General features: G+C 52.6%; 2 protein-coding genes across 2 annotated transcripts; both read left to right on the top strand.

Moving 5' to 3' along the window:
* Positions 1-666: 666 nt before the first annotated feature.
* On the top strand, positions 667-23,521 carry LOC142819549 (IgGFc-binding protein-like). Its single transcript, XM_075907491.1, has 5 exons — positions 667-1,169; positions 3,530-3,795; positions 19,249-19,847; positions 20,265-20,829; positions 21,033-23,521. The coding sequence occupies exons 1-5, from the start codon at positions 952-954 to the stop codon at positions 21,647-21,649; spliced, it is 2,265 nt and encodes a 754-aa protein (XP_075763606.1). The 5' UTR covers positions 667-951; the 3' UTR covers positions 21,650-23,521.
* LOC142819705 (alpha-tectorin-like) lies at positions 22,841-27,658 on the top strand. The gene is made up of 3 exons (XM_075908269.1): positions 22,841-22,851; positions 23,495-24,096; positions 24,877-27,658. The coding sequence occupies exons 1-3, from the start codon at positions 22,841-22,843 to the stop codon at positions 25,116-25,118; spliced, it is 855 nt and encodes a 284-aa protein (XP_075764384.1). The 3' UTR covers positions 25,119-27,658.

Genomic DNA, 27,658 nt, shown 5'->3' with positions numbered 1-27,658 from the left:
AGCGGCCAGCCCCTTTAGTGCCTCCCCTACTACAAGGCAGAGGGTGGGAGTGGTGTTTGTTAAGGTCGTTTGTCCAAGGAGAAGCAGAACTTCAGTTGGAATTGTCCTGGGAGCATCTCTCCCTCGAACTATGTGCCCCCTCCAGACTTGTCAACCTTTGGCTCCTGCTCCTGCTCCTGCTGCTGTGTGTGCTGTCTGCATGGAGGAGGGATTCAGCATGGTAGACAGACTGGTTGAGGCATGTATGTATAGCCTGGGCATCGCACCCAGCACACTGGCCAGACGAGCTACACTGCACAGAGAGATGCCAGGGATAGACTGAGGGGACGTTGCTTCCCCTGCCCCCGACTGAGGGTACATTGCTTCCACTGTACACTCGCTAGCCCAGTGTTTCTTAAACTTTTTAAGACCAAGGAATACCAAACAATTTGTTTTTTTATGAGGAACAGCAAGGATTTTTTTGTTGAGGGGAAAAAAAAGGTGTGTGTGGGGGGGGGGGGAAAGATTGGTAGAAAAGTTTAAGGGAGGCTGTTTTGAATTCTGTTGGTCTCCACGGCACACCTCTGACTGCCTTGCGGCACACCAGTGTACTGTAGACCACAGTTTAATACACTGCACTAGCCACTGCAGCACTCAAGCCAGCATGTGAGATTACAGTCCTGGAAACAGATGCAGTGCACAAACTGTGCTGTGCTCCTCTTCTTGTGTCCTTTGGGGAGCTCTGGGTTATAGATTTGTCTCCTCAGACAACACAGCAGTTTCCATGTGGGTTTAGCGCTGGAATGCTGCAGTGGAAATGCCCCTCTGTAACCCTTGGGAATAGTTTTTATTACCTCCCCAGGAGGTACTCCCCCTTCCAGATCACCTCCCTTCCTGTTTCAGGTTAATGGGACAAAGACCCTCATACCAGCCCAGCTGGGTCACGTGGCCAATCTCACCAGGGTGAGGAACATGGTGATTCTGAGAGCAGACGCCAACGTGGAGATCCAGTTTAATGGTCGCCATGCCTTGTTTGTCCGCGTGGGCCCGGAGTATCGAGAAAAGTTGTGCGGCATGTGTGGGAACTTCAATGGCGTCCGCAGGGATGATAAAGTCCTGCCCAGTGGAGAGACAGCCCGGGATGATGCAGAATTCGGAAATGCCTGGACCTCTGACATCAGCCCACCGAGGTGTGTGTGTTATCTCTTCATGGTCCCTTCTTTTCTCTGAGCACCTGTTTCCGTGGCCACAGCCCTTCTCCTCTCTACACCGTTGCTCTCGGCTACTGCCTGTTTTGGTTTGGCAGCCTCTCTCCTTCCATTCCCATCTGGCAACCATAGAACACATGCTGTTTCCCATAAATTATTGATCTTTGTTTATACTCAACTCATTGTTCTTCATGCAGAGTGACAATATTTTTACCTGACAACAATTTAAAGAATTCTTGTTGAAGCACAGAATATTTAATGTTACCCTAGAAACAGTCCAGAGAATGGCAATGAAAATGATTATGATTAGGGCTGTATCCACAAGGAGATTAGAAAGACAGGGATTGTTTAGTTTAGAAAAGAGAGCACTAAAAGGGAATATGAACACTATGACTGAGTCAGAGAAAATGAATAGGGATGTGTTATCTAGCCCAGGTTCATGTAACACAAGAGCCAGGGCTCACCTGATGATATTAATGTTTCAGATTTAAAACAAAGCAAAGAAGGAATTTTTTCACACAACATGCTATCAGCTGTGGAACTCATTGGCAGGGGTTGTTGTGAAGGCCAGAAGTAATAAATGAATTGAAAAAAGTCTCAGGGTATGTCTTCATAGCAGGGCAAAAGTCAAATGAAGATTCACAACTTGAGCTATGTCAATTGCATAGCTGAAGTTGAAATAGCTTAGTTCGGCTTTTGGCCCTATCTATACTGCAAGAAGTCGAAGGAAAAACATGCTTCCTTCGACCTTCCCTTGCTCCTCATGAAACGAGGGTTACAGGGGCTGGAGTAAGAAGTTCTCCAGCTCGACATTATTTTGAAATAACGGCTTGCTGTGTACACTTGAATTTTTTTATTTTAAAATAATGTCAGTTTTTCTGAAATAACATTGCCGTGTAGACATGTCCTTGGAGGGGTAGCCATATTCGTCTGTAACTTAAAAATACTAAAAAAACAACAAATAGTTCTGCAGCACCTTAGAGACTAACACAACATGTAAGATGGTATCATGAGCTTTCGTGGGCACAAACCACTTCTTTATCTGACAGCTGAAGCTCTTGACACCATCTACATTTTTTGTTAGTCTCTAAGGGTATGTCTACACTAGCCCTCTAGGGAACGAGATCCTAATTCGAACTACCTACTCCGTGCCGCGTGTAGCCACGGGCACAGAGTTCGGACTAAGGGGGATTTAAAAATGGCGGCACCCGGGAAGATGCAAATGAAGCCCGGGCTATTTAAATCTCGGGCTTCATTTGCAACTTCGAATGCCTACATTAACCTCCCTAGTTCGAACTAGGGGGCTAGTGTAAACATACCCTAAGGTGCTGCAGAACTAGTTATTGGATTGCAAAAAAAAAAAATAGATAAGTTCCTGATAGTCCATTGAAGGCTTTTTAGTTAGAACCCTGCAAATGTGGATGGAGATATCCCTGGCTCATTTTAGCAGATATCAATGCAGATGCACATACCAATTTTGTATCTAGAATCCTGCAAACTTGCAGATGTCCACTTTATATCCACAGGTCCCCACCTCAGTGGATGTGGATGCAGCTATCCGCAGCTCAATTTAGTGGCTCTGGATGCAGGTGCGGATACAAATTATGTGTCCACACAGGGCTCTCTATTTAGTCAAAATGATCAACTGCATGTTCTGTGTGTCCCTAAACCTCCAACTGCCAGGCACTGGGACTGGACAACAGGGGATCATGAGATAGTTTCCCTGTTCTTTTCACTCTCTCTGAAGCATCTGGCACCCAGCCCTCTTAGAAAGGATCCATGGCTAGATGGCCCATTGGTCTGAACCAGTACAACCATTCTACAGGCTGCATTTTGTGCTCTGGATTATAAGTGCACCTCTCATCTACCCTCTGCCAGACATGTCTGCTGCCCTCTTGTGCCAGGCACATCATTCTCCTGCAGAGGACATCACCTTTCACAGAACTGCAGAGAACAGCATTTGTTCCCATTCCCATGCCTTGTCTGCTTAGAAAGGTGATGCAAGTTGTTTTGGAAAATGCCCCCTTGCTGCCAGAGGATTTGCAGTCACCAGGCTCTCACCAGCTCCCCCTGCAGCGCAAGTGCACTTTGTAGCAGAAGCCCCAATTTCTCTTTGAGCCCTGCCAGCTGTGCTGTGGATCTGGAACAGCAGGTGTTAGGGAAACTTCCATAAAGGCACAGCTCTCCTCTCCCTCCCCCCTTTCCCGGGAGAGTGAACTCCCCCGTATCACAGCTGAGTCACTGCCCCACTCAGCCCAGGGCCATTGCCAGGAATTGGCCTCTGTGCTTGTGTATGCCTTGACATCTTGATGAGCAGCCGTGGCACTGTTGTCATGTAACAGGTGTAGGAATGACACCGGCTTCACTGGGTCCTGTCCCGAAGTGTCCAGGGTTGAGCAAGCATGTGGCTTATTAACGAATCGCACCGGGCCGTTTGCTGAGTGTCACTGGCACGAGAGCCCAGCCCCCTACTACGAGTCCTGTGTCTACGACCTCTGCCAGTATGGCCAGGGCAATCGCATGCTGTGTGCAGCAGTCGAGTCGTATGAAGAGCTGTGTGCCATTCACGGCGTGGCGATAGGAAACTGGGGAGAAGCAATCCAATGCGGTAAGCAATAACTGTCTTGCCTGTTATTCTTCATTAGTTGTGTGCTTGCTAGCTTCTGGGACCATACAAGTTCTAGAATGAGTTGCTTCTCAACACATGCAATGCAGAGTGTGGTATACCCCAGTCCTCACTGCGTCTGGTGAGGTTATGGGTCTGCTAATTTGAATGTCAGCATAGATTCTGTCTTCACACCTTGTTAAAGGGTAGGCTCCCCTCAGACTTACACCCGCCTCATCATCAGGGCTATCCGTGTCCTACTCCCCAACACCTGAGTGCTCCCTGCTTCCCTATCCAGTCTTTGGCTTGGGCGAGCCCAATCTACAAGTCTGCTGCTGTAGTCAATTGGCTTATCTTTGCCGGCTGGTCAGGGCAGCAGAGTGGAAGCAGGACTTGGGCCCACCCCCTCTCCAGGTCCCGACCCAGGACCCTAAAGGCAGGGGAAAGGCTCCGCTGCCTGGTTGGAGGAGATATTCCCTAAAACTCACCAACCCTCAGGGAATTAGGGGTTTTCCTTACCCCGTCCGGGGCCACATCCTTCCCTCCGCGTCATGCCGTCTAGGGCTGGTGTCCTGCCTGCTCGGAGCCCGTCCTCCTGACTCCTCTTCCCCCTTCTCTGTGGCCCTTGGCCACCTTTTGAATTGGCATGTCAGTGTCGCCATTCTGGACATGCCCTGGCCCTGCCCCTGACACCCTTCATGCCACAGCAGCCACTCACCCTTCCTCCCTCGCATGTGGGAAGGCGGCTATGGAGCAGACCCAGCAAAACCGCCGCGCAGCCAGCTACCAACACTTCGGCCGCCTTACGGTGAGTGTGGGGCTTCGCGGACTCAGCGCCTGCTGGGTCCTCTGCCCCGTCACACACCCCAACACCGGGGCTGCAGGAATCCTAACCACACAAAGAAGCTCCACACAAGCACATGCAGTGTAAATTTAATAATCCCACAATTCAGCAAATAGGAGTCTGGGGAATAGAGCTTCTTCTACGAGTGCTTGCTCATGTCCCTTCCATGTAGGTATGTGCATATCCGCCCACATGCCTGGGAGATGGAGATTTTCCTCTTCGCGATATCCTGAGGTATAGCGCTGTTGCCCCCTGAAGTCCTGCACTCATGCACTGGCATATGGGTTCTCATTGGCAAATTTACTCTGCATTGCTCAGGTCATTAAAGAGGGGCTCAGGGCAGGGGGCTGGCGGTGTAAGGGGTATGGAGTCAGGCAGGGGCTTGGGGATGTGGGAGGCTCAGGCCAGAGGGCTGGGGGTGGGGTGGCGAGTGCAGGAGTCCAGGTTGGGGTGAGAAGGAGCTAAGAGCAGGAGTGTGCGGCCTGGGGCAAGGAATGGAAATGAACAGTGGCTGCTCCTTGGGGGCAGTGGGAATCGCATGACCCTCCCACCGGCTGCTCCCTGGGGCCTAGCTGGGGTGGCTGGAGTTTTGCTGCCAGGGGCTGGGGCTCTTACTGCCTCCCTGTGGTCTTTATGAGGCATAACAGTGTCTGTTATAACACCTCTTCCTTTCCGTTTGATGAGAAACAATCACTTTCCAGGCACAACCAAACCCTGACCTTGCTTTATGTTTTGATAAGAGGAAGCTGCAGACCAGATTTGGTGGTCCTAGATCTTACTGTTTCAGAGGAGTTTTTGAACAAATGGACTCATAGATGGATGGACACACAGAGGGTATGGACACACAGCAAAGTTACCATATATATAGGAGCCCAATGTCTGCAAGTCTGTAACATCTGTAGTGTTACAGACCTGCCTCTGGGGGGAGCTCTTGCCTCCCGCCGTGGCACTCAGCTGTGTTCTGCGCCACTCAGCGGGGCTGCGGCGGGGGAGCAAGTGGTGGCAAGTGGCCATTTGGGGTCCGCGGTCCCCATGCTGCACGGACCCCAAATGGCCACTTGCCGCTGCTTGCTCCCCTGCTGCAGCCAAGCTGAGTGGCAGAGAACTCAGCCGAGCGCCACGGTGTGAGCGGAAGGAGGGTGGGGCGATGATGTACATGGCCAGGGGGCAGGGCCATATACATCACCGCCCTGCCCCCCTTCCCCTTCCGCCATGGTGTTCAGCTGAGTGCTGCAAGGCCACCGTGGGGGCGCAAGCGGCCATTTGGGGTCTATGCTGCATGGGGACCGGGGCGGTGATGTAAACGGCCCTGCCCCCTGGCCGTATACGTCACCACCCCGTCTCCCTCCTCTGCAGGGGCCCACTGCAGGAGGGGAAGGGGGCCGGGAGAGACGGAGCGGAGAGAGAGGCAGGAGGAGGAGGAGGAGAAAAGAAAGGGAGAGTGAGAGGCAGGAGGGGGAGAAGAGAAAGAGAGAGACAGAGAGAGAGGCAGAAGGTGGAGGAGAGCTGAGAGAGGGAGGGGGAGGCAGGAGGAGGAGGAGAGAGAGAGACAGGAGGCTCAGGAGAGAAGACCAACGTGGAGGAGAGACCTGAAAATCCCATCTTAGGACAGGCTAATTGGCTAGTTTCAAAATAACAACCCTTATTTCGACATAACTTTCCTATCCTCTACACTGCCAAACCACTATTTCAAAATAAATTCAAAATAGGGGAGTGTTTATTTCAAATTTGGTAAACCTCATTCTACAAGGAGCAATGCCAAATTCGAAATAGCTATTTCAAAATAAGTGCTGTGTAGACACTTATTTTGAAATAGGGGCCTCATTATTCCCAGAATGCCCAGGTGGCCACTCCAGCCTGAACCAAGAACACCTCTCTCCCTTCTCCCTTCCCCGGAGCCGTTAAAGGGGTAGACTCTGGCCACAGTGCCTGTACGAGCTCCAAGCCTGCCAGCCCAGAGCCAGCAGTCACTGCCCCTGACCCAGTGGCCCCAAAACATGAGCCAGAAAACCACAGGCAGCCAGCCCTCCACCGCTCCCCAGGACCAGTCTGCCAGCTCCTAGGAGCCTGACAAGGCCCAGAGAAGGCGGGCACCTTCCTGGTCCGGGGTGGAGATCATGGACCTTATTCAGGTTTGAGGGGGATGCCCCCAACGTCCATGATCTCCGCACTAGACAGAGTAATGTGGCCATGTATGGCAGCATAGTTCCCAGCCTGGCCACCAAAGGCCACATGCGAACCTAGGAGCAGGTTTGCATGACAATCAAGTTGGTCCGGCGAGACCCTCAACCCTGGGGCCTGAGAAACCACCCCATGAGACGCACTGGGGCAGCTCTGGCTCCACGTGGCCGAGTGCTGTGGTGTCCCGAGTGCGGGCACTCAAGACACTCCAAGACAGGACTGCTTTGCTGTCCCTCATCGAGGTAGACAAGCAAGCGGCGAACCCTGAGAACTGTCTCTCTGGGGTAGAGGTAAGGTCCTTTTAAACATGGAGCTCAGTTAGCCTCAGGTATCAGTCCCACACGCTAAGGGAATGTCTACTACAGTGCTATTTCGAATTAACTTAATTCAAAATAGTTAATTCAAATTAAGCTAATTCGAAATAACGCATCTATACACAAAAACTATTTCAAAATAGCATTTTGAAAAACTATTTCAAAATAGCACGTCCACACTGCGTGGACCCTGAACCGAAGTTAAGGGTGGCCGGAACCAGAGCTGGTAGGGCATCAGGTTAGGACTTAGTGTGTGGAGCTGATGCCTTAGGCTAACTGAGCTCTGTGCTTAAATGAACCCTACCCCCACCTTGGACAGACAGTTCTCAGGGTTCCCCGCTTGCTTGTCTACCTCGATGAGGGACAGTAAAGCAGTCCTGTCTTGGAGTGTCTTGAGTGCCCGCACTTGGGACATCACAGCACTCGGCCATATGGAGTGTCTCGTGGGGTCATTGCCATCAGCCTGGGTGCACTTGCTGCAGGCTGACATCTGGTGGGGGTTCATTGGGAGGCTGTCAGGATCCAGGAGGCCTTGAGGGAGAGCGTCCACCCTGAGGATCCCTCAGAGCCTCCCTGGTGCTCCCCACCGGGTTCTCGTGCCCCATTCCTCCCTCACGTCCTTCCACTTACCTCTTTCTAGTCCCCCTTCCTGATGTCAAATAAAAGACATGTATGTTCAAAAATAGAAACTGGGTTTATTGAACAAAACTGGGGAGGGATGAACCTCTGGGGAGACTGGGAAAAGGAGGTGGGAAAGGGGAAGAGAGAGGGTGGAAGAGACGAGGGGGGAGCTGGAAGGGGGAAGCAAAGGGAAGAAGCTCAGGGTTCAGGATTGGGGGTCTCATCAGACCAACTTGACTTTCATGCTATCCTGCTCCTGGGTTCACATGTGGCCTTTGGTGGCCAGGCTGGCAGCTATCCTGCCCTAGACGGCCGCATTCCACCATCTAGTGCGGAGATCATGGATGTTGGGGGCATCCCCCCAAACCTGAATAAGTTCCATGATCTCCACCCTGGAGCAGGAAGGTGCCCACCTCCTCCAGCCCCTGTCAGGCTCCTGGGAGCTGGCAGACTGCTCCTGGGGAGCGGTGGAGGGCTGGAGGCCCCCTATTTCAAATTAAGTGTCTACACAGCACTTAATTCAAAATAGCTATTTCGAATTTGGTGTTATTCCTTGTAGAATGAGGTTTACCAAATTCTAAATAAGGGCTCCAGTATTTCAAATGTATTTTGAAATGGCAGTTTGCCTGTGTAGATGCTCATACAGACTGATATAGAGCCTCTTGCCACTCATGCAGACTCTCACCCATCCCCGCCATCCCCCAGAAGCTGGAGCACCTGCACCATCTTCCTGCTGGTCAGGAGAGAAAGCCTCCAGAGGAACAGCAGAGCACAGACACCCGGCCCAGGGTATACAGCCTTGATAGAGAGCCATCACTGGCTCCAGGGAGGGATTGATGCTGGAGGTCTTCCAGACAGAGAAGAAACTAAAGGCACTCCCCAGGCTGCTCACAGCCTAGACTTGTCAAAGTACCCTTGCGAGAGATCCACTCCACAAGGAAGTCTGTGCTGAGTGTACCCCTCCAACTGCCAGGGTGATCCCAGTCACCACATCACCACTCGCACCCTGGTTTGAGCCAATCACCATCACTCTACCACTTGCCTGCAAGTCACCAATGAACTTTGTGAGGCTAGTCCCCAGCTCAACACCAATGGTCAGTTGACTCCAGTTGACTTAGATCATTGAATCATAGGGTTGGAAGAGACCTCAGATGGCATCGAGTCCCACCCCCTGCCAAAAGCAGGACCAACCCCAACTAAATCAACCCAGCCAGAGCTTGCTCAAGCCAGGCTTAAAAACCTCTAAGGATGGAGATTCCACCCTCTCCCTAGGGAACCAAGGTTCCCTATATGCTGCATGCCTGCGCGGGTGCGCAGCCCTTTTCTGAGCCCTGTGAAGAGGTTCAGCGCTCCCTGCATAGGCAGGTGCTCAGCCGATTGGCTGGGGAAGCAAGGGTGGGGCACTTGCCCTCTGGGAGAGCAGAAGCACAGCTGCTGCCTGCTATAAATGAAGAAGCTGGCTCCAGCCTCTACTCCAGATGATCACTGCGCCATGAGAGCCTCAGCCGGCTCTTACCCGCTCGGCACTCCGGAAAGGCAGTGCAGAGCCACGTGTGTGTTTCTGAATGTTGAGAGCCTTGAGGGAGGGGAGACAGGCTTCTCATGCTGTCCTCACCCCTAGTAGCTCCCATTGGCTGGTTTCAGCCAATAGCAGTTGCCTGTTTGCAGGACAAGCAGCATGCAAAGTGCCTCCCTTCCCTCAGCCCCTGGACTAACAGCATTCAATTTAGAACAAAAAACATGGTTCCTATAACTCCCCTGAACACATACAGGGGCTGGAAGCCAGGCCCTGGCTAAGGAACCTGCTTGGCTGCTGCCTAGCCCCTCCCTCCCCCAACCCTCTGCCCCCTTCTGCCCTCCTACCCTATGTAACCCAAACCTTCTGCATCCTTGCTTCAGCTTCATGTGCCTTCCCAGACATTGCATCCCCTCCTACACCTGTCCTCAGGTCACAACCCCCTCTCAGACCTTGCACCCCAATCTGCTATCCCTGGTCAGTCCAAATCCCTGCACCATCTCCAGCACTCCTGCCCCAGGTCACAAGCCTCTCACAGGCCCTGGACCCCCTCCTCACCCCAGTCCATTCCCCTAGGTCACAATCCCCTACTTCACCCAAACTCCCTCCCAGCTCCCACACCCCCGTCCTTTCTGCACGCAACCTCCATCCCACGCTTTGCATCTCCTCCATTAATATCATGGAAGAGTGTGGCCCTGGCCATTTATCAAATTCTTGGAGTGCCCCCCCCCCCAAAAAAGTCATTGCTCACCCCTATGTTATGGTGTGACTTATGGTAAGAAAAAAAAGGATTCTTTAAACAGAGTTTTTTTGAGTGTTGCAGATATCTAAAACGCTGATGTTAATGATTTTTAAAAACCTGTGTTACTAATTAATACATGGTAAAAGGGCAAATCTAGTGCCCATTTATAGAAAGGGAAATAAGAACAACCCAGGAAACTACAGACCAGTTAGTTTAACTTCACTGCCAGGGAAGATAATGGAGCAAGTAATTAAGGAAATCATCTGCATACACTTGGAAGGTGGTGAGGTGATAGGATTTGTAAAGCCAGCATGGATTTGTAAAGAGCCAGCATGGATTTGTAAAGAGCAAATCATGTCAAACCAATCTGATAGCTTTCTTTGATAGGATAATGAGTCTTGTGGATAAGGGAGAAGCGGTGGATGTGGTATACCTAGACTTTAGTAAGGCATTTGATACGGTCTCGCATGATATTCTTATCAATAAACTAGGCACATACAACTTAGATGGGGCTACTATAAGGTGAGTGCATAACTGGCTGGATAACAGTAATCAGAGTAATTATTAATTGTTCACAATCCTGCTGGAAAGGTATAAGAAGTGGGGTTCTGCAGGGGTCTGTTTTGGGACCAGCTCTGTTCAATATCTTCATCAACGATTTAGATATTGGCATAGAAAGTACGCTTATTAAGTTTTCAGATGATACCAAGCTGGGAGGGGTTGTGACTGCTCTGGAGAATAGGGTCATAATTCAAAATGATCTGGACAAATTGGAGAAATGGTCTGAGGTAAACAGGATGAAGTTTAATAAAGACAAATGCAAAGTGCTCCACTTAGAAAGAAACAATCAGTTTCGCACATACAGAATGGGAAGCAACTATCTAGGAAGGAGTATGGCAGTAAGGGATCTAGGGGTTATAGTGGACCACAAGCTGAATATGAGTCAGTGTGATGCTGTTGCAAAAAAAGCAAACATGATTCTAGGATGCATTAACGGGTGTGTTGTGAGTAAGAAACAAGAATCATTCTTCCGCTCTACTGTGCGCTGGTTAGGCCTCAGTTGGAGTATTGTGTCCAGTTCCAGGCACCGCATTTCAAGAAAGATGTGGAAAAATTGGAGAGGGTCCAGAGAAAAGTAACAAGAATGATTAAAGATCTAGAGAACATGACCTATGAAGGAAGACTGAAAGAACTGGGTTTGTTTAGTTTAGAAAAGAGAAGACTGAGGGGGGACATGATAGCAGTTTTCAGGTATCTAAAAGGGTGTCATAAGGGGGAGGGAGAAAACTTGTTCATCTTGGCCTCTGAGGACAGAACAAGAAGCAATGGGCTTACACTGCAGCAAGGGAGGTTTAGGTTGGACATTAGGAAAAAGTTCCTAACTGTCAGGGTGGTCAAACACTGGAACAAATTGCCCAGGGAGGTTGTGGAATCCCCATCTCTGGAGATATTTAAGAGTAGGTGAGATAAATTTCTATCAGGGATGGTCTAGACAGTATTTGGTCCTGCCATGGGAGCAGGGGCCTGGACTCGATGACCTCTCGAGGTCCCTTCCAGTCCTAGTATTCTATGATTCTATGACTGAATAGAAAGGGCTTGGAGTCAGCCTAGAAGTGTTGCAGTTCTGCCTCCTGCCCCCAGAGGACGCTGTGGCAGCAGAACTGCTGGCAGCGCTCAGGAAGCAGCTTCTTCTGGTGCCACGGCGCCCTCTGGTGGGCAAAAGGCAGAACTGCGTCACTTCGCGGCTAGAATGTGTTTTATGCAGGAAAAAATGAAAATTCTGCACGACAATGGGACCTGAGCTCCCCCAGGCAAGCGGGATCCCTGCGGGGGAGACCTCTTTCTGCACTGGGAGAGGCGCCCACCCCTGGACCAGCACACGCCTTGCTCTGGCATGTAAACAGAGCCCACTGGGCAGCAGTCCTAGGCACTAGCGCCTGCCGGCAGTGACATCACTGCTGTCACTGTAGTCTCCAGGAGAAATCGACCCATTGGCTGGTTGGCTCCGGGTGGACCAGTTTGCGGTGCCTTGAGTCCGGAAGACTGCACGGTCACTAAGGTCCCAATGACATGGCCGGTCACAAGACTAGCCCCCAATTCATTGCATCGCCAGAGATGTCCCCGTGGCACTGATCTCTGGCAACAGGATGATCAGCCACGCTGTGGCCACCGTGGTCCTTTGCCTCCTCTTCATCCTCATCAAGCTTAGGCTCAGGATCTGACTTTTCCAGACGCTGGTACTGAAGGGATGCTCTGTGTCAATCCCCCTCACCCTCTGCCATTGGGAACGCTGTGAAGAGGGGTGATCCCGGGCACTGGAGTCCGGCAGCTCAACAATGGCCCTTTTGGAATCATGGGGGTTTCTGCCAGGCCATGGAGCCATTTCACAGTGGTCCTCCTCTGGAGACTTGGAGACTTGCAGCACCAGGAGTGCACAGAAATCTAACCGATTTCTGGTACCGATGCCCATGCTGAAAGAGAAGACTGAGGGGGGACATGATAGCAGTTTTCAGGTATCTAAAAGGGTGTCATAAGGAGGAGGGAGAAAACTTGTTCATCTTGGCCTCTGAGGATAGAACAAGCAATGGGCTTGAACTGCAGCAAGGGAGGTTTAGGTTGGACATTAGGAAAAGGTTCCTAACTGTCAGGGTGGTCAAACACTGGAATAAATTGCCCAGGGAGGTTGTGAAATCTCCATCTCTGGAGATATTTAAGAGTAGGTTAGATAAATGTCTAACAGGATGGTCTAGACAGTATTTGGTCCTGCCATGAGGGCCAGGGACTGGACTCGATGACCTCTCGAGGTCCCTTCCAGTCCTAGTATTCTATGATTCTATGATTCTAACTACATTTCATTAAGACCAGATCTTTGCTATGTGGTAGATAGAATCAGAAATAGCAAGTACTAGGTACTCCAGGATCTCAGAGGACCTTGTGTGTCCTGTGTTAATCTTTAGTTAAAATAATAATGGTCCTATAACACCTTAGGCTAACAAAAATATATAGATAGTATCATGAGCTTTCATGGGGACACAACCCACTTCTTCAGCCAAGGGTAGTGTTAATTTTCTTTGTATTTGATTTCATATAAAATAATCATAAGCATTGTTCTTTGTTAATTATCCCTTGTTTTCATATATTTTCACACCCTAAGAACATAAGAATGGCCATACTGGGTCAGACCAAAAGTCCATCTAGACCAGTACCCTGTCTTCTGACAGTGGCCAATGCCAGATGCCCCAGAGGGAGGGATCACAACAAGTAATCCCCTGTCACCCACCTCTAGAGAAACAGAGGCTAGAGATACCATTCCTAACAATCCTGGCTAATAGCCATCAATGCACCTAACCTCCGTCAGGGAACGCCTTTGTTGAATGCTCCTGTAAAACCTCCATCAATGGAGCCATGTAGTTTAGATGAACCCTTGATGATAAAAAGAGACAAAGCAAGGTCACCCAGCATTGGCTTGGCATGCTCCTGGAACTGTCCATGGCAACCCTGCTAAGCCTACCGCTCCAGCTGGACATGTCTTATAGAATCAGAGCAGCCTTCTGCACCGAATGCGGCATCTCGCCATCTGACAGGCTAAATGCTGACGAGGGTGCCTGTTCAGCACAAACCCAACAGGTCCTAGTGGGTAAAGGAAGTCTCCCATCAAAGCATCCTACATGGCCAAGTGGAAACATTTCACTTCCTGTGCCTCAGAAAAAGGAGTCTCCTCCAAGTCTTCAATTCAGTTCACCCTGGATGGTTTGCTCCACCTTACACTCTGAGTCCTGGCTCTTTCATTGGTGAGGGTGTGCCTAGTGGCCACCTCCACTTTCCCTGAGCTAGTGCAGGGCAGTTCGCTTTGCCCCCATGAGATGCCAGTCAGATTCCTGAAGGGCCTGGAGAGGGTCTACCCTCTGGGACAGCCCAGGCCCCTTTGAAACTTGTCATCTCTCCCCTCATAGGCTCTCTCTTGGAGCGGATGGCATCCTGCTCATGGCTTCTCCTCGCCAAGGGAAGGCCGCCTTCCTGGTGCGATTACCTCAGCCTGTGGGATCTCAGATCAGAGCCCTGACTTGGGGGCCTCCTGCCAGGACAGAGTCCAGCTGCACCCTCCTCCAAAGGTGGAGTCTCAGCCCTGTTGCAATCAGATTCTGTTCCTTCTGGGCAGTAGGAGTGTCTCCACCTTCTGTGTAGTGGGGACAGGGCCTGGCGCAGAGTGGGGGCGGGAGAAGGGGTGGGAGGGGAAGGATGGCGTGGGGACGGAGTCTGGGGCAGAGCAGGGGTGGGAGGGGAGGGGAAGGGTGGAGTGGGGATGGGGTCTGGGGAAGAGCAGGGATGGGAGGGGAGGGGAAGGGTGGAGTGGGGATGGGGTCTGGGGCCTGGGACAGAGCTGGGGCGGGAAGATGGGGTGGAGGGGAAGGATGGAGTGGGGACGGGACCTAGGGCCTGGGACAGAGCTGGGGCGGGAAGATGGGGTGGAGGGGAAGGATGGAGTTGGGATGGAGTCTGGGGCAGAGCAGGGGTGGGAGGGGAGGGGAAGGGTGGAGTGGGGATGGGGCCTGGGACAGAGCGGGGGCGGGAAGATGGGGTGAGAGGGGAAGGCTGGAGTGGGAACGGGGTCTAGGGCAGAGCAGGAATGGGAGAAGGGGGTGGGGAGAGGAAGGATGGAGTGGGGACGGGGCCTGGGACAGAGCGGGGGTGGGAAGATGGGGTAGGGGGAAAGGGTGCAGTGGAGACGAGGCCTGGGGCAGAGTGGTGGATGGGTACCTGTGGGGAAAGGAGGAATTTGGCCCTGTGGAAGGACAGGCCTGTTTACTGCCAGAGCATTTCATCCTGGGAAGAATGTGTATGAGGATTTTCCCTGCACAAGGGGGTGGCTTGCCACTGGCCACAGTCACCATGCATTCCACCTGAGCTTAGGACTGAGCAGAGGCCTTGCTACCCAAATCCCCAGTCAGAGTATCTATGGAGCCGCCACTTAGAATCATAGAACCACAGAGCTGGAAGAGACCTCAGGAGGCATCAAGTCCAGCCCCCTGCCCTAGGCAGGACCAACCCAACTAAATCAACCCAGCCAGGACTTTGTCAAGCCAAGACTTAAACAGCTCTAGGGATGGACATTCCACCATCTCCCTAGGTTACCCATTCCAGTGCTGCACCCAGGGGCGGATATAGGGCAGGGCGAACAGGGCGGCCGCCCTGGGCCCTCCACTTCAGAAAGCCCCACGCATGCGCCCTGGCAAAGGGGGGGGCCCACGGAATTATGCTGCCCGGGGCCCCGCAAAACGGTCATCTGCCCCTGGCTGCACCTCCCTCCTAGTGAAATAGTTTTTCCTAATATTGAACCCTAGACCTCCCCCACTGTAACTTGAGACCATTGCTCCTCCTCCTGCCATCCATCACTACTATGAACAGCCTTTCTCCATCCTCTTTGGAACCCCCCTTTCAGGAAGTTGAGGGGGAGGGATAGCTCAGTGGTTTGAGCAGCAACCTGCTAAACCCAGGGTTGTGAGTTCAGTCCTTACAGAGGCCATTTAGGGATTTGGGGCAAAAATTTGTCAGGGATGGTACTTGGTCCTGCTGTGAAGGCAGGGGACTGGACTCAATGACCTTGTGAGGTCCCTTGCAGTTTTAGGAGATAGTCAATCTCTGTTAATAAAGTTGAAGGCTGCTCTCAAATCCCCCCTCACTCTTCTCTTCTGCAGACTGAACAAACCCAAATCCCTCACTCTCTCCTCATAGGTCATATGCTCCAGCCCCCTAATCATTTTGGTTGCCCTCCACTGGACCCTCTCTAATGCGTCCACATCCTTTTTGTAGTGGGGGGCCCTTACACAATATTCTAGATGTGGCCTCACCAGAGCCAAATAAAGGGGAATAATGACATCTCTGGATCTGTGGCAATGCTCCTCCTAATGCACCCCAATATGCCATTAGCCTTCTTGGCTACAAGGGCACATTGTTGACTCATATCCAGCTTCTCATCCACTGGAATCCCCAGGTCCTTTTCTGCAGAACTGCTACTTAGCCCTTCGGTCCCCAGCCTGTACCAATGCTTGGGATTCTTCCATCCCAAGTGCAGGACTCTGCACTTGTCCTTGTTGAACCTCATCAGATTTCTTTTGGCCCAACCCTCTAATCTGTCCAGGTCACTCTGGACCCTTTCCCTGCCCTCCAGCGTATTTACCCCTCCCCCTAGCTTAGTGTCATCTGCAAACTTGCCAGGTGTTCGGTATTTTCATCACCTGGCAGGGGGAAAAAATCAGAAAATACCAGATATTTTAGATGTCCAGTATTTTCTGCATTTTTTTACCAGACAGGAGGTGAAAATACCTGGCAACCCTGTCTCTGGCTGCTGGGCACACACCTCCATGGAATGGGCCTGAGCCACGCACCTCAAAGGACAGCAGCTGCAGAAAGCCAGCAGTGCTTTCCCAGTCCCAAATCAGAGTGTTTACAGGCAGTCCCCGGGTTACGTACAAGATAGGGACTGTAGGTTTGTTCTTAAGTTGAATTTGTATGTAAGTCGGAACTGGCTCCAGATTCAGCCGCTGCTGTTGAAACTGATCAGGGGCTGACTACAGGAAGCTGGAGGCAGAATTGCTCTGCCCCCAGCTTCCTGGAATCAGCCACTGATCAGTTTCAGCAGCAGCGGCTGAATCTCGAGCCTGGGACAGAACTGCTGGGGGGGGGGGGGCGCACTAGCTGTGGCAAAGCCTCAGAGGAGCTGGACTCCGCCGCCGCTGCGGCTTTGCTCCGGGTGTCCCTGGTCTGCTGGAGACAGTCCCCAGCAGACCAGAGGCACCGGGAGCAAAGCGGCAGCGGCGGCGGGGTGCAGCGCCTCTGAGGCTTTGCTCTGGCCGCTGCAGCTTTGCTCCTGGTGTCCCTGGTCTGCTGGAGACGGGCGGTCCCACTGCCTGCGAGTTCCGGGGCGAGAAAGTCCCATTCGTAAGTGCGGATCCGCCATAAGTCAGATCCGCGTAACTCGGGGACTGCCTGTATACTGGGTGAGCAGACTGCTGATGGGGGGCAACTGCCCCAGGGCCCAGTCATTCAAAAGGGGCTGGGCTCCCTGCTGTCCCTGCTGCTACTGTGGCAGTGTTAGTTGCCAGAGCCAATACTAGGGGGCTGTGTCTACACTGGGCCACTTATTCTGGAAAAGCAGACGCTTTTCCGGAATAACTTGCCAGCTGTCTACACTGGCCGCTTGCTTTTCTGGAGAAGCAATGACAATCTACTGTAAAATTGTCAGTGTTTTTCCGGAAAAACTATGCTGCCCCTGTTCGGGCAAAAGTCCTTTTCCGGAAAAACAGTTCCGGAAAAGGGCCAGTGTAGACAGCACAGTAGTCTTTTCCGCAAAAAAGCCCCGATCGCGAAAATGACAATCGGGGCTCTTTTCCGGAAAAGTGCGTCTACATTGGCCACGGATGCTTTTCCGGAAAAAGTGCTTTTCCAGAAAAGCATCCTGCCAATGTAGACGCTCTTTTTCCGGAAATACTTATAACAGAAAACTGTTCCATTTTAAGCATTTCTGGAAAAGGGTGCCAGTGTAGACGTATCTGGGATGTTAAATCTCGGTTAATTGATTAACCTCATGAATTCGTATCAGCTACTCGACTATTCTATAGTGGCTGGGGGCGGGACCAGCATCCAGTGCACTCCTGCCTCACTTCTGAGGAGCCCCCTGTCACTCCGTGCTACTGCGTCTGTATCAGAGCCAGGGTGTCAAGTGGGAGCTGGTCCATGAAGGGAGCCAGTTTAAAAAAACAGCTCCCCTTGTGGCCTGCCTGCCTGTTGCCCCGTGCTGCTGCCCCTGTCCAGAGGAGGTCTGAACTCTTAGTCCTGGCACAAGTCAGGACTGAGCTGGGCTGCCTGCCTGCCTGGCTCCCAATAACCTTTAAATGCAGAGCCGCAGTGGGGGAGGTCCTGGACCCATCACAAGCCAGGACTGAGCCAGGCTGCTGGCCAGCCTGCTAAAAAATGTACAGGTGGGGGGAGGGAGGAAATGTGTGTAGTCTCTAGCATTAACCTATAAGCTTTTGATTGTCAGTTAATGGACTACAGTATGACATCCCTAGCTAATACTGCTCTGCTCACTGCCAGAGCTCTGGAAGTCGTCGCCAGAGCCCTGTGCAGCATGCTGAGAGCAGCCTGAGGGAGGCTAGCTCTAGCCCTGCCCCTTCTGCCTGAAGCCCCGCCCCTTCAGGGGTGCAGAGCCACTCTTCCAGCTTTGCCCAGGCTGCTGAGCCTGTCAGCACCCCTGAGGTGATCTAAACAATGGCTCTGTGGGCAGCCATTCCTCGGGGGCTGCTATGCCTGCCTAGGCCTAACCACTCTGGGCTGTGAGGGCCATGCTGCAAGTGAGCAGGAGCGGTGGTGTGCACTGCTCCAGCGTTGGTCGCTGCATCTCAGTGGGTGGAAGGGAGAAGCTCTACCCACCATGCACCCTGCCCACATGGGTGCTCTGTGGGGCACAAGGCATTGGCAGCAGAGCTGGCATGTTCCTTCCCTGCACTCTCTGGCAGACATTCGCCCAGTGCAAGTGACCTGCCCAAGGCCTTGACCCCTTTGGGTCTCAGGGTTGCCAGCCCTCCAGGTGTGTCCTGGAGTCCCCAGGAATTAAAGATTAATCTGCAATGAAAGATGATGTCATGGGAAGAAACCTCTGGGAATCCATCCCAGCACAGTCGGCAGCTCTACAAAGTTGTGTCCCATTGACACTTTCAAAGTAGGATTTAGGTCAATGGTGCCCATCCTCTCTCACTCGCTGGTACCAGCAATGGGATGTGTCCATGCTTCCCTGGGCAGGTGCTGAGATACAGCCAGCCTGGGGGCTGTGATCGGAGGGGCAGGGCCAAGAACTGGCAGTTGAGCCACAGAGCTGATGGGAAAGCGTTCTGGGTGCCCCCTCCACATGTTCCTCCACACACTCATAGGAGGGTGTGCCCCTCAGGTTGGGGATGATTCTTTTAAGTGCTTGTTCTGACCCTCTGCACAGGGGGCCCAATATTGGATGCATCAGATCAGTAATTGTCAGCATGTCTCTCGCACCACTGACTCTACCGCTGTACTCAGCAGGCGGAAAGCAAGCCCCAGACCAGCAGCACCATGACCTGCTCCTACAGTGCAGGGCTCTTCCCATGTGGAAGCTGCCAGCCATGGGGTGCTAGCACTAAATCTAACACAGGGACCAAAGCCTTCTGGGCTTCTGCACTGGCCACTGGTGACGCTTCTCCCTCCATCCTAGATACCACCTGCCCAGCCAAGAATTACTTTGACTTCTGTGGCCCTGCCTGCCCTGCCACTTGTGCCAACCTCAGTGCTCCCCTGCTCTGCACAAAGCCCTGTGTGGCAGGATGCTTCTGCCGGGAAGGGTATGTTCTGGATGAGGAACGCTGCGTGCCTGTGAGTCGGTGCGGCTGCACGCTGGAGGGGCGGTATCACCAGCTGGGAGAGGAGGTGATCCTGACAGACACCTGCAGCAGGAAATGCAGCTGCCGCCAGCCAGCCCAGCCCATGCAGTGCCAGGATCATGCCTGCGGGGCTCTGGAGACGTGCAGAGTTGTGGATGGCGTCCGAGGCTGCTCCCCTGTGACATTCGGCACCTGCAGGGTGTTTGGCCACATCCACTACACCACGTTCGACGGAGTCATGTTTGATTACCAAGGAGCCTGCAAATATACCCTGAGCAAGTTCTGTGGGCCCCCCGGGAGCCTCCCGGACTTCACCGTCAGAGCAGAGAATGAGCACAGGGGATCCATCGCGGTGTCCCGGACGCGCCTGGTGGAGCTGGATGTCTACGGGGAGCGTGTCACTATAGCCACGGGACAGTATGGCCAGGTGCAGGTGAGAGCATTTCCCAGATTTGCAGCAATGTATCTCCTCTGTGCTGAACAGAGATGGGGAGGAAAAATAGTTCCAGGGAACTCACGACAGGAAGAAGCCTGAAATATGCTCCTCTTCCATTTAAATGGTGAAGAACCTGTTGCCAAGGTAAGTCAGAGACTGGGGCTTGCTGTAAACATTGTCTTCGGAGCCTCACTTGGAAGGACCAACTGCCCAAGCTGGCCACATCTGCAGTTTGCAAAGAGGATGGAAAATGGCAGAAAATTAAACACCCTAAACTTACAGACCAACCCTAGGGCACAGATGTGATGTGATGTGAAATAGCTAGGGCTGGGGGCTGCCTGTGGGCATGACACTGAATGCATCAGGCTTGGGGAGAGTGGATTAATGCACACATTTGTCTCGCTTTTCCCCCAGGTGAATGGATCCCTGGTCAATCTGCCTCTGGTCCTCGCATCAGGTAAACTCTATGCCTATTTCAGTGGCTCGGCCGCTGTGCTCCAGACAGATTTTGGCCTCTCCGTATCCTATGACTGGTCCCACTCCGTGTCGGTTTCTGTTTCTGAGATCTACTTTGGGTCACTGTGTGGACTTGGTGGGGATTTCAACAGAAACCGAAGTGATGATTTCCAGACCCCACACGGCTCTCTGGTTGCTGATGCTGTCACCTTTGGCAACAGCTGGCGGGATGCCGATTCCCCTTTTCACTGCACGGCCGTCGGGCTCCCAACCTCGTGTGACCAGGTCGAACTCGCCCAGTACAGATCGCAGAGCTACTGCGGGATCATCACAGACCCTGCTGGGCCTTTTCAAGGGTGTGACACGCCGGCTGATGCTCAGGCCCACTTGGAGAGCTGCGTGCGGGATGTGTGTGCCACTCGGGGCAGCCGCCAGACCCTGTGCCAAGTGCTCCGCAGTTATGCCCAGCAGTGCCAAAGTGGTAGCATTGCCGTTGAGCCTTGGAGACAGCGGGCTGCGTGCGGTAAGCAGGAGATTCCAAATACTGGGAAAGTCTTTGTTGGCTGCACCACCCAGATCTCTCTCCTTGACGTGCCCACTCCAACCCTGCGCTGGGCTGTAGTGGCCATCACTGTTCTTATCTCCTCCATTTTTATTCCTGCCTGGGAGGATTCCTTGCACCGTCCCTTCTGTATTTCTAACCATGGTTCTTCATGTCCCTTTCAGAGTTAATCTGCCCCCCCAACAGCCACTATGAGCTCTGTGGACCTTCCTGCCCGGCCTCTTGTGCCCACCCAGCTGTGCCCTCCCGCTGCCGGACTGCATGCCAAGAAGGGTGCCAGTGTGACCCTGGCTTTGTGCTGAGTGGCACTGACTGCGTGCCTCGGGAGCAGTGCGGCTGCACCCACAATGGCAGATATCACCTGGCGGGGGAAAGCTTCTGGGAAGGAGAAAATTGCCAGAGATTGTGCAGGTGCAATGGCTCCTCCCACGCTGTCCAGTGCTCCAGCGCTGCCTGTGCTCCCGGGGAATCCTGTGGCACTCGCCGGGGGGTTTATGGCTGCCACGAGAGAACCAACGGCATCTGCTGGGCGTCTGGGCTGCCCCACTACACTACGTTTGACGGCAAGCGCTACGACTTCCAGGGCACCTGCAGATATGTCTTTGCTGAACTGTGTGCGGCATCAAAGTCCTTGCCCTTCTTCAGAGTGGAAGTGAAGAATGAAAACCTGCCCCATGTCCCTGTGGCTGTGACGTCGGAGGTGTTTGTCCTTGTGAGCAGAGTTGAGATCCACCTGCAGAGGGGTCAGCACGGGACAGTCCAGGTGATTCCCTGGGGCTAGTGAACTCTGGGAATCACTATCTGAGGGAATATAACCAGCACTCAGAACTGCCTGAAACACTCAGTCTGTGTCTACATTTCATGCTTCTTGCACAAGAACAGCCATTCTTGCACAAAATTTTGCTGGCTGTCTACACGGCACGCGTGTTCTTGAGCAAGTAAATTTACAGTACAGCGTCGGAAAACAGGGCTTCTTCCAGAAGAGTTATTCCTCTCCCCACGAGGAATAAGCCCTCTTGCGCAAGAACTCTTCCACAGGAAGGCAGTGTAGACAAGCTACTTGAATTTCCTGTGCAAACCCCTATGGTTAAAATGCCCATCAGAGCTTTCTTGCAGAAGAGAGCGTCCGCACTGCCATGGTTTGCAAAAGCACCTCTTCCACAAAAGCACATGGCAGTGTGGACGCACTCTTGTGGAAGACCTTTTGCACAAGAACTCGTGCACAAAACAGTTTTTGCTCAAAAAGCCTGCAGTGTAGACGTAGCCTCAGAGTTCAGGCCGTGACCAAGCTAGCAAGCACACAGAAGCAGAGCTTTGCTGATGCAGCTGCTCTGTGCCGACAGGAGTGCTCTCCATGGAACGCTATGGAAATAGTTAAAGCATCCCCAAGAGGTGGTGATAACTTTGTGGGCATGAGAAGCTCTCCCACCGACAGGCTGCCGTGCAACCAGCCTGTCAGTCTAACTTACCTCATCAGAGAGGAATTTTTGTTGCACCCTTGAGTGTGAGCAATTTTTCCAACATCCGCGGTAGTGCAGACATAGCCTCAGTCCAGTATTCCACACCTTGCTCTGCCCACAGGGGCCCACTGGGCAAGATTTGAGCTGAAATAGTTGTTACTCAATCAAGAGGAATGAAACCCCTAGGAATGTCCCTTTTATAAACAATCCTTTCAGCCTAGATTTGAGCACAGGGAGTGCCAAGGCAGCTGAAGGTAGAAGTGACATTGACCTGGCCACTAGCCACCCCTGAGAATTGTCTGGGATGGGAGTGATGAAATCAGCTCTTTAGGAGTCTGACTTAGAGGCTTCAGAAAGGGCAGCTCCCCCCAGGTGGCCCCGTTTCTGCCGTTTGAGCCACGCCCCAAGCCAAGGAGAGTTGTATTGTGCATGGCTCTGAGCTCTAGGGGGTTCAGAGTGCAGAAGCTAAGCCACTGCACATCGGTCAAGGTGCATGTGCCTGCTACGGCGAAATGGATGGATTGTACAGTGTCTTCAGGCAACATCAGACAGCCGAGCTCAGGAGGGAGATGAAAGAGGCCAATGCTCAGCTTGACTCACTGCACACTGGTGTATGAATGACTCTCCTGCACGCACACACCCTCCCCGCCCCCGCGGCACACAAAGGTTAGCACACTATGGGAGAGGATGGCCACGTGTGGATACTCAGGGTAGACCATGAACTGATGGGAAGTAGTGCTGAACAGCGGTATCAACAGGCATATGCCCGAGGGAGTGTTGTTTGCTTTGAGCAGACATCCTGAAGCTTAGTGCTTCCTGACACGTCGGTGCCTCACTGTGCACCTTCCTTCCCCTCACTGCTTTTGTGCAATAGATGGAAATTAAAAAGGAAAGGGGAATGGCTTTGCAATTTGTACTGCTTTGGTGTAGGAGCCAGATGCCATCCAAGCTTCATTCTCCTGCCTACACCTCGCCCCACCCCTTCAGCGGCTCTAGAATTGGTTCTGGGGTTAGCCAGTTTAAATGGCTAATGCAACCATCGTCAGCTATAGGGACAGGAAAGTTTATTAGCTCACTGCTGATCAGACTACAGTGAGATCACCCATGAAAGACTGTCCCCATACCTCTCCCCTATTGTTTTACAGTGTGTGAGGTAACATCCCCAGATTAACCCTTTCATGCTGTTCCCCCCCCCCCCATCAGATTGCTGGAGTGACTGTGACCCTCCCAGTGAATGCTAAAGCACTCGGAGTTGCCATTTATCAGCATGGGCTGTATACCGTACTGCAGACTCCCTTTGGGCTGAGCGTGAGCTACGACCTGGCCCACAGCCTCTTTGTCAGCCTGCCCCCAGAGTACCGAGGCCAGACCTGCGGCCTGTGTGGGAACTTCAATGGGGCCGCTCAGGACGACTTTGTGACCCATAACGGCTCCCTAGGGAAGGACGCCTTCCACTTCGCTGCAGACTGGAAGTCAGAGGCTGTCCCTGGCTGTGACGATGGCTGCCACGATTCCTGCCCTGTGTGTGAAGATGAGGAGAGTCTGGTGCAGTCCAAGTCCCAGTGCTGGGTGATCCAGGATCCTGACGGGCCGTTCTCCTCCTGCCACTCCCAGGTTGAGCCAGGCCCCTATCTGTCTGATTGCATCTTTGACCTGTGTGTGTCAGGAGGGGCTGGCAGTGCCCTGTGCGAGTCCATTCAGACATACGCAGCCGCCTGCCAGAGAGCCAACATCACCATCTCCCCTTGGAGGAGCGAGGCTTTCTGTGGTAAGCAGGGCCCAGGTTTGCATTTTACTTTTTACATTGAAAATGTCTCTGTTGTGTCTTGTTGCTGTGAATAATGTCTGATGCCACCACCTGTGGGGCCTAAGAACATGCAGTTGAAATGCTTGTTCCTCAAACCTCTGATCCAAGCCAAACCCTGAGCGAGCTTGAGCAAACTTGGGTCAGTTTCACTTGCCTGCTGCCAGCAAGAAATGGCACCAAAGCATTTGCCAGGGGAGGAGAAGAAGAAGGTGCCTCCCTCTCCCAGCATCCTAGGAGCTCAGAGTTGAGAGAGAGAAGGGAAGATGAAGCGAGAGCCCACGCCCCTTCTCCTTTCCAGCATTCTGCAAGGGAGGCTGACTCTGTATCGCTAACCCTGTCAGCAGTGGCTGCCAAAGACGGAGCCTACAAACAGTGCCCTGGAAGGAATCCCTGTCCTTTCCCACAGGTGGGGGCTGGTTTCCCACCGGTGTTGCCCTGGCATCTTACAGTGGTGAGTGGGTGAAGAATGCGATTCTTCTTTTGTACTGACCGGCTGGTTTATCTCCCTGGCTGATGGGCATCTGGCAAAGCTCTCCTGCACTGCTCTAGTGGCTTTGCTCATTGGTTTCATCTCCTGGGAACATTCTGAACTGGGCAAGGCTGCCAAGGCCCTTGATTGCCTAGTGTGAGTTTTGCGCTCCCCTGCTGGTGCCTCGTCATATCTTGTTCTGGAAACTCCAAACACCTCTCTCCATTATAAACACTGGGTCTTTTCTCTGTCTGCTCCTTTCTCTTTGCCAGACCCAGGATGCCAAGTAAACAGTCACTACAAGTTCTGCGAGCCCCCTTGCCAGGACTCCTGTGTACAAAGTGTGAGTCAGGGGCACTGCAGCCCTCTGTGCACAGAAGGCTGTTTCTGTAAGGACGGGTACCGGCGCAGCGCGGCCAGCTGCGTCCCAGAGAAGCAGTGTGGCTGTGTGCACAACGGATGGCACTACCCGGTGAGTTTCCTGGCCCAGTGCACTGAGCAGGCCTTTTGGTAGAACAGGGGCTTCCATCAGAAAATGAAGTTTCACCTTTGTTTTTTTCAAAATCAAAATGTTTTGTGTGAACAAGTCAGTTCCAGCATTGGTTACTTCATGGCTTGGCTCATTGCATTTTGACATACGTTAAACTATTTATTTGAATGCCATCATGCTCTTTTTAGTTTGGAAAAGAGAAGACTGAGAGGGGACATGAGAGCCGTTTCAAGTCTAAGTCATGGGAGGAGGTGGAATTGTTGTCCTTGGCCTCTGAGGATAGGAAAAGCAGCAATGGAGTTAAACTGCAGCAAGGGAGGTTTAGGTTGGTGTCAAGGGGTGTCCTAGTGCCCGGGGCACCTCGTGCCAATCCTCCCACAATGCAGTCCCAACTGTTAGGGCTGGTTCAGCCTCCTGGGCCTAGTCCCAAAGTTTAGTCCCCCCCACCCCTGCATTAGGATAAAGGCAGCCTCTCTGGCCTACTCCCAAACACACTTCCCCTCCCTCAGGGTATGGACCACCTTGCAGGCCTGGGAATGGAGCTGTGGGTGGTAGGGGGATCCGGGCCCTCCCACTCTACCAGGGCCTAGACCAGGACCCTGTTGGCAGTGAGGGCACATGCTGCCCGCTCAGCGGGGGTTCTGGCTGAAGCGTGCTGAGCTCCTGGAGGGAGGCCAATGACCCTGAGTCACTTCCTACCGTTCCCCATGCACACCATGTTCCTCGGAGTGTGGCTCAGCAAGCTGGTGCCTCCCAGGCGGCTTCCTGGTGGCTGCTAGGGTTGCCAGATGGTTTAACCAGAAATACTGACCCCCCCCCCACACACACACACACCCCACAAAAAAAATACCGGGGAAAAAATTCTGTTGAGAAAAAAAAAGGACCCTCAAGTTGTTAAGCAAAAAAAATAATTAAACAGTGTGGGCCCCTTTAAGAAATACCTTTGAGCCTTTTTTGGCCCTAACAGGCTGCTGGTGGCCGTCTGCCATCTTGTCTCCCTACTCTGGGCTGTACAGCTCCCCTGCAGAACCAGGTAAGCACCCAGGATTTTTGCCTCCTGGCCGGGAAAAAATCAGAAAATACCAGACATTTTAGGTGTCCGCTATTTTCTGAATTTTTTTACCAGACAGGAGGCAAAAATACCAGACTGTCCAGGTCAATACCGAACTGTCTGGGTCAATACCGGACACCTGGGAACCCTAGTGGCTGCTGCTGCTCCTGGGGCGGCTGTGGCTGCAACTGCTCACGTGCTTGGTCCTGAGCTCTCCCTCCCCCCACCCGCCCTCCTCCCTCATCTTAACTGACCCGAGTAGCTCTCTTTTATCCTGGAGCAGCTGGATCATGCCCAGTACACTAAAGGGGATGTGGCCTCCCCAGCCCTCCGGGTTGGGTTAACCCCCTCCTGCACAGTGTGGCTCCCCCCGAAACACCCCGTCGCAGTTGGACATGAGGAAAAACATCCTGCCTGTCAGGGTGGTTACACTGGAATAAATTGCCTAGGGGGCTTGTGGTATCTCCATCTCTGAAGATACTGAAGAGCAGGTTAGACAGACACCTATAGACTGTGTTTGGTCCTGCCATGAGGGCAGGGGGCTGGACTTGATGACCTCTCGATGTCCCTTCCAGTCCTAGTGTTCTGTGATTCTATGATTCTATAATGTGACACAAACGTTGTATTAAATATATTACGATGTTTAGATACGATCTACACAAAATGGTTTTACCTCAGTGAAACAAAACGTTTCGGCATAAACCTGAACCAAGTTTAGCAGTGGCTCCAAGTCCATTTTTCTGGAATTTTCATTCTGTGCGGGTATGTCTACAGCCGTTATTTCGAATTAACTTTAATAGCATCTATACATGCTTTTCCTCATTGTCTCCACTTAATTCAAATTTGGTAAACCTCATTCTACGAGGACTAATGCCAAATTCTAAATAGCTGTTTTGAATTAAGTGCTGTGTAGACACTTAATTCGAAATAGGGGGCCTCCAGCCCTTCCCAAGGAGCCCTGGTGGCCACTCTGGGCACAACCAGGAAAACTTACTCTCCTCTCCCCCAGCCCTGGAGCCATTAAAGGGGTAGACCCTGGCCACAGTGCCTGTGCCAGCTCCAAGCCTGCCAGCGCAGAGCCAGCAGCAGCCACCGGGGCCCCTGACCCGGTGGCCCCAAAACATGAGCCAGTCAGCTACTGGCAGCCAGCCCTCCACCACTCCCTAGGAGTAGTCTTCCAGCTCTCAGGAGCCTGATGGGCTGGAGACAGCGGGAACCTTCCTGGTCCAGGCTGGAGATCATGGACCTTATTCAGGTTTGGGGGGGATGCCCCCAACATCCATGATCTCTGCACTAGATGGAGTAATGTGGCTGTCTATGGCAGGATAGCTGCCAGTCTGGCCATCAAAGGCCACATGTGAACCCAGGAGCAGGTTTGCATGAAAATCAAGTTGGTCCGGTGAGACCCCCAACCCTGCGCCTTGAGCTTCCCCTTCCCCTTGCTTCCCCCTTCCAGCTCCCTCCTCCCAGGTTTCCCCCTCTCCTCTCCCACCCTCTCTTCCTGTCTCCCACC

Source organism: Pelodiscus sinensis, chromosome 24 (assembly GCF_049634645.1).
Source record: "Pelodiscus sinensis isolate JC-2024 chromosome 24, ASM4963464v1, whole genome shotgun sequence".
NCBI lineage: Eukaryota > Metazoa > Chordata > Testudines > Trionychidae > Pelodiscus > Pelodiscus sinensis.
The sequence above is the reverse complement of the archived record's forward strand: the minus strand, read 5'-3'. Positions and strand labels throughout refer to the sequence as shown.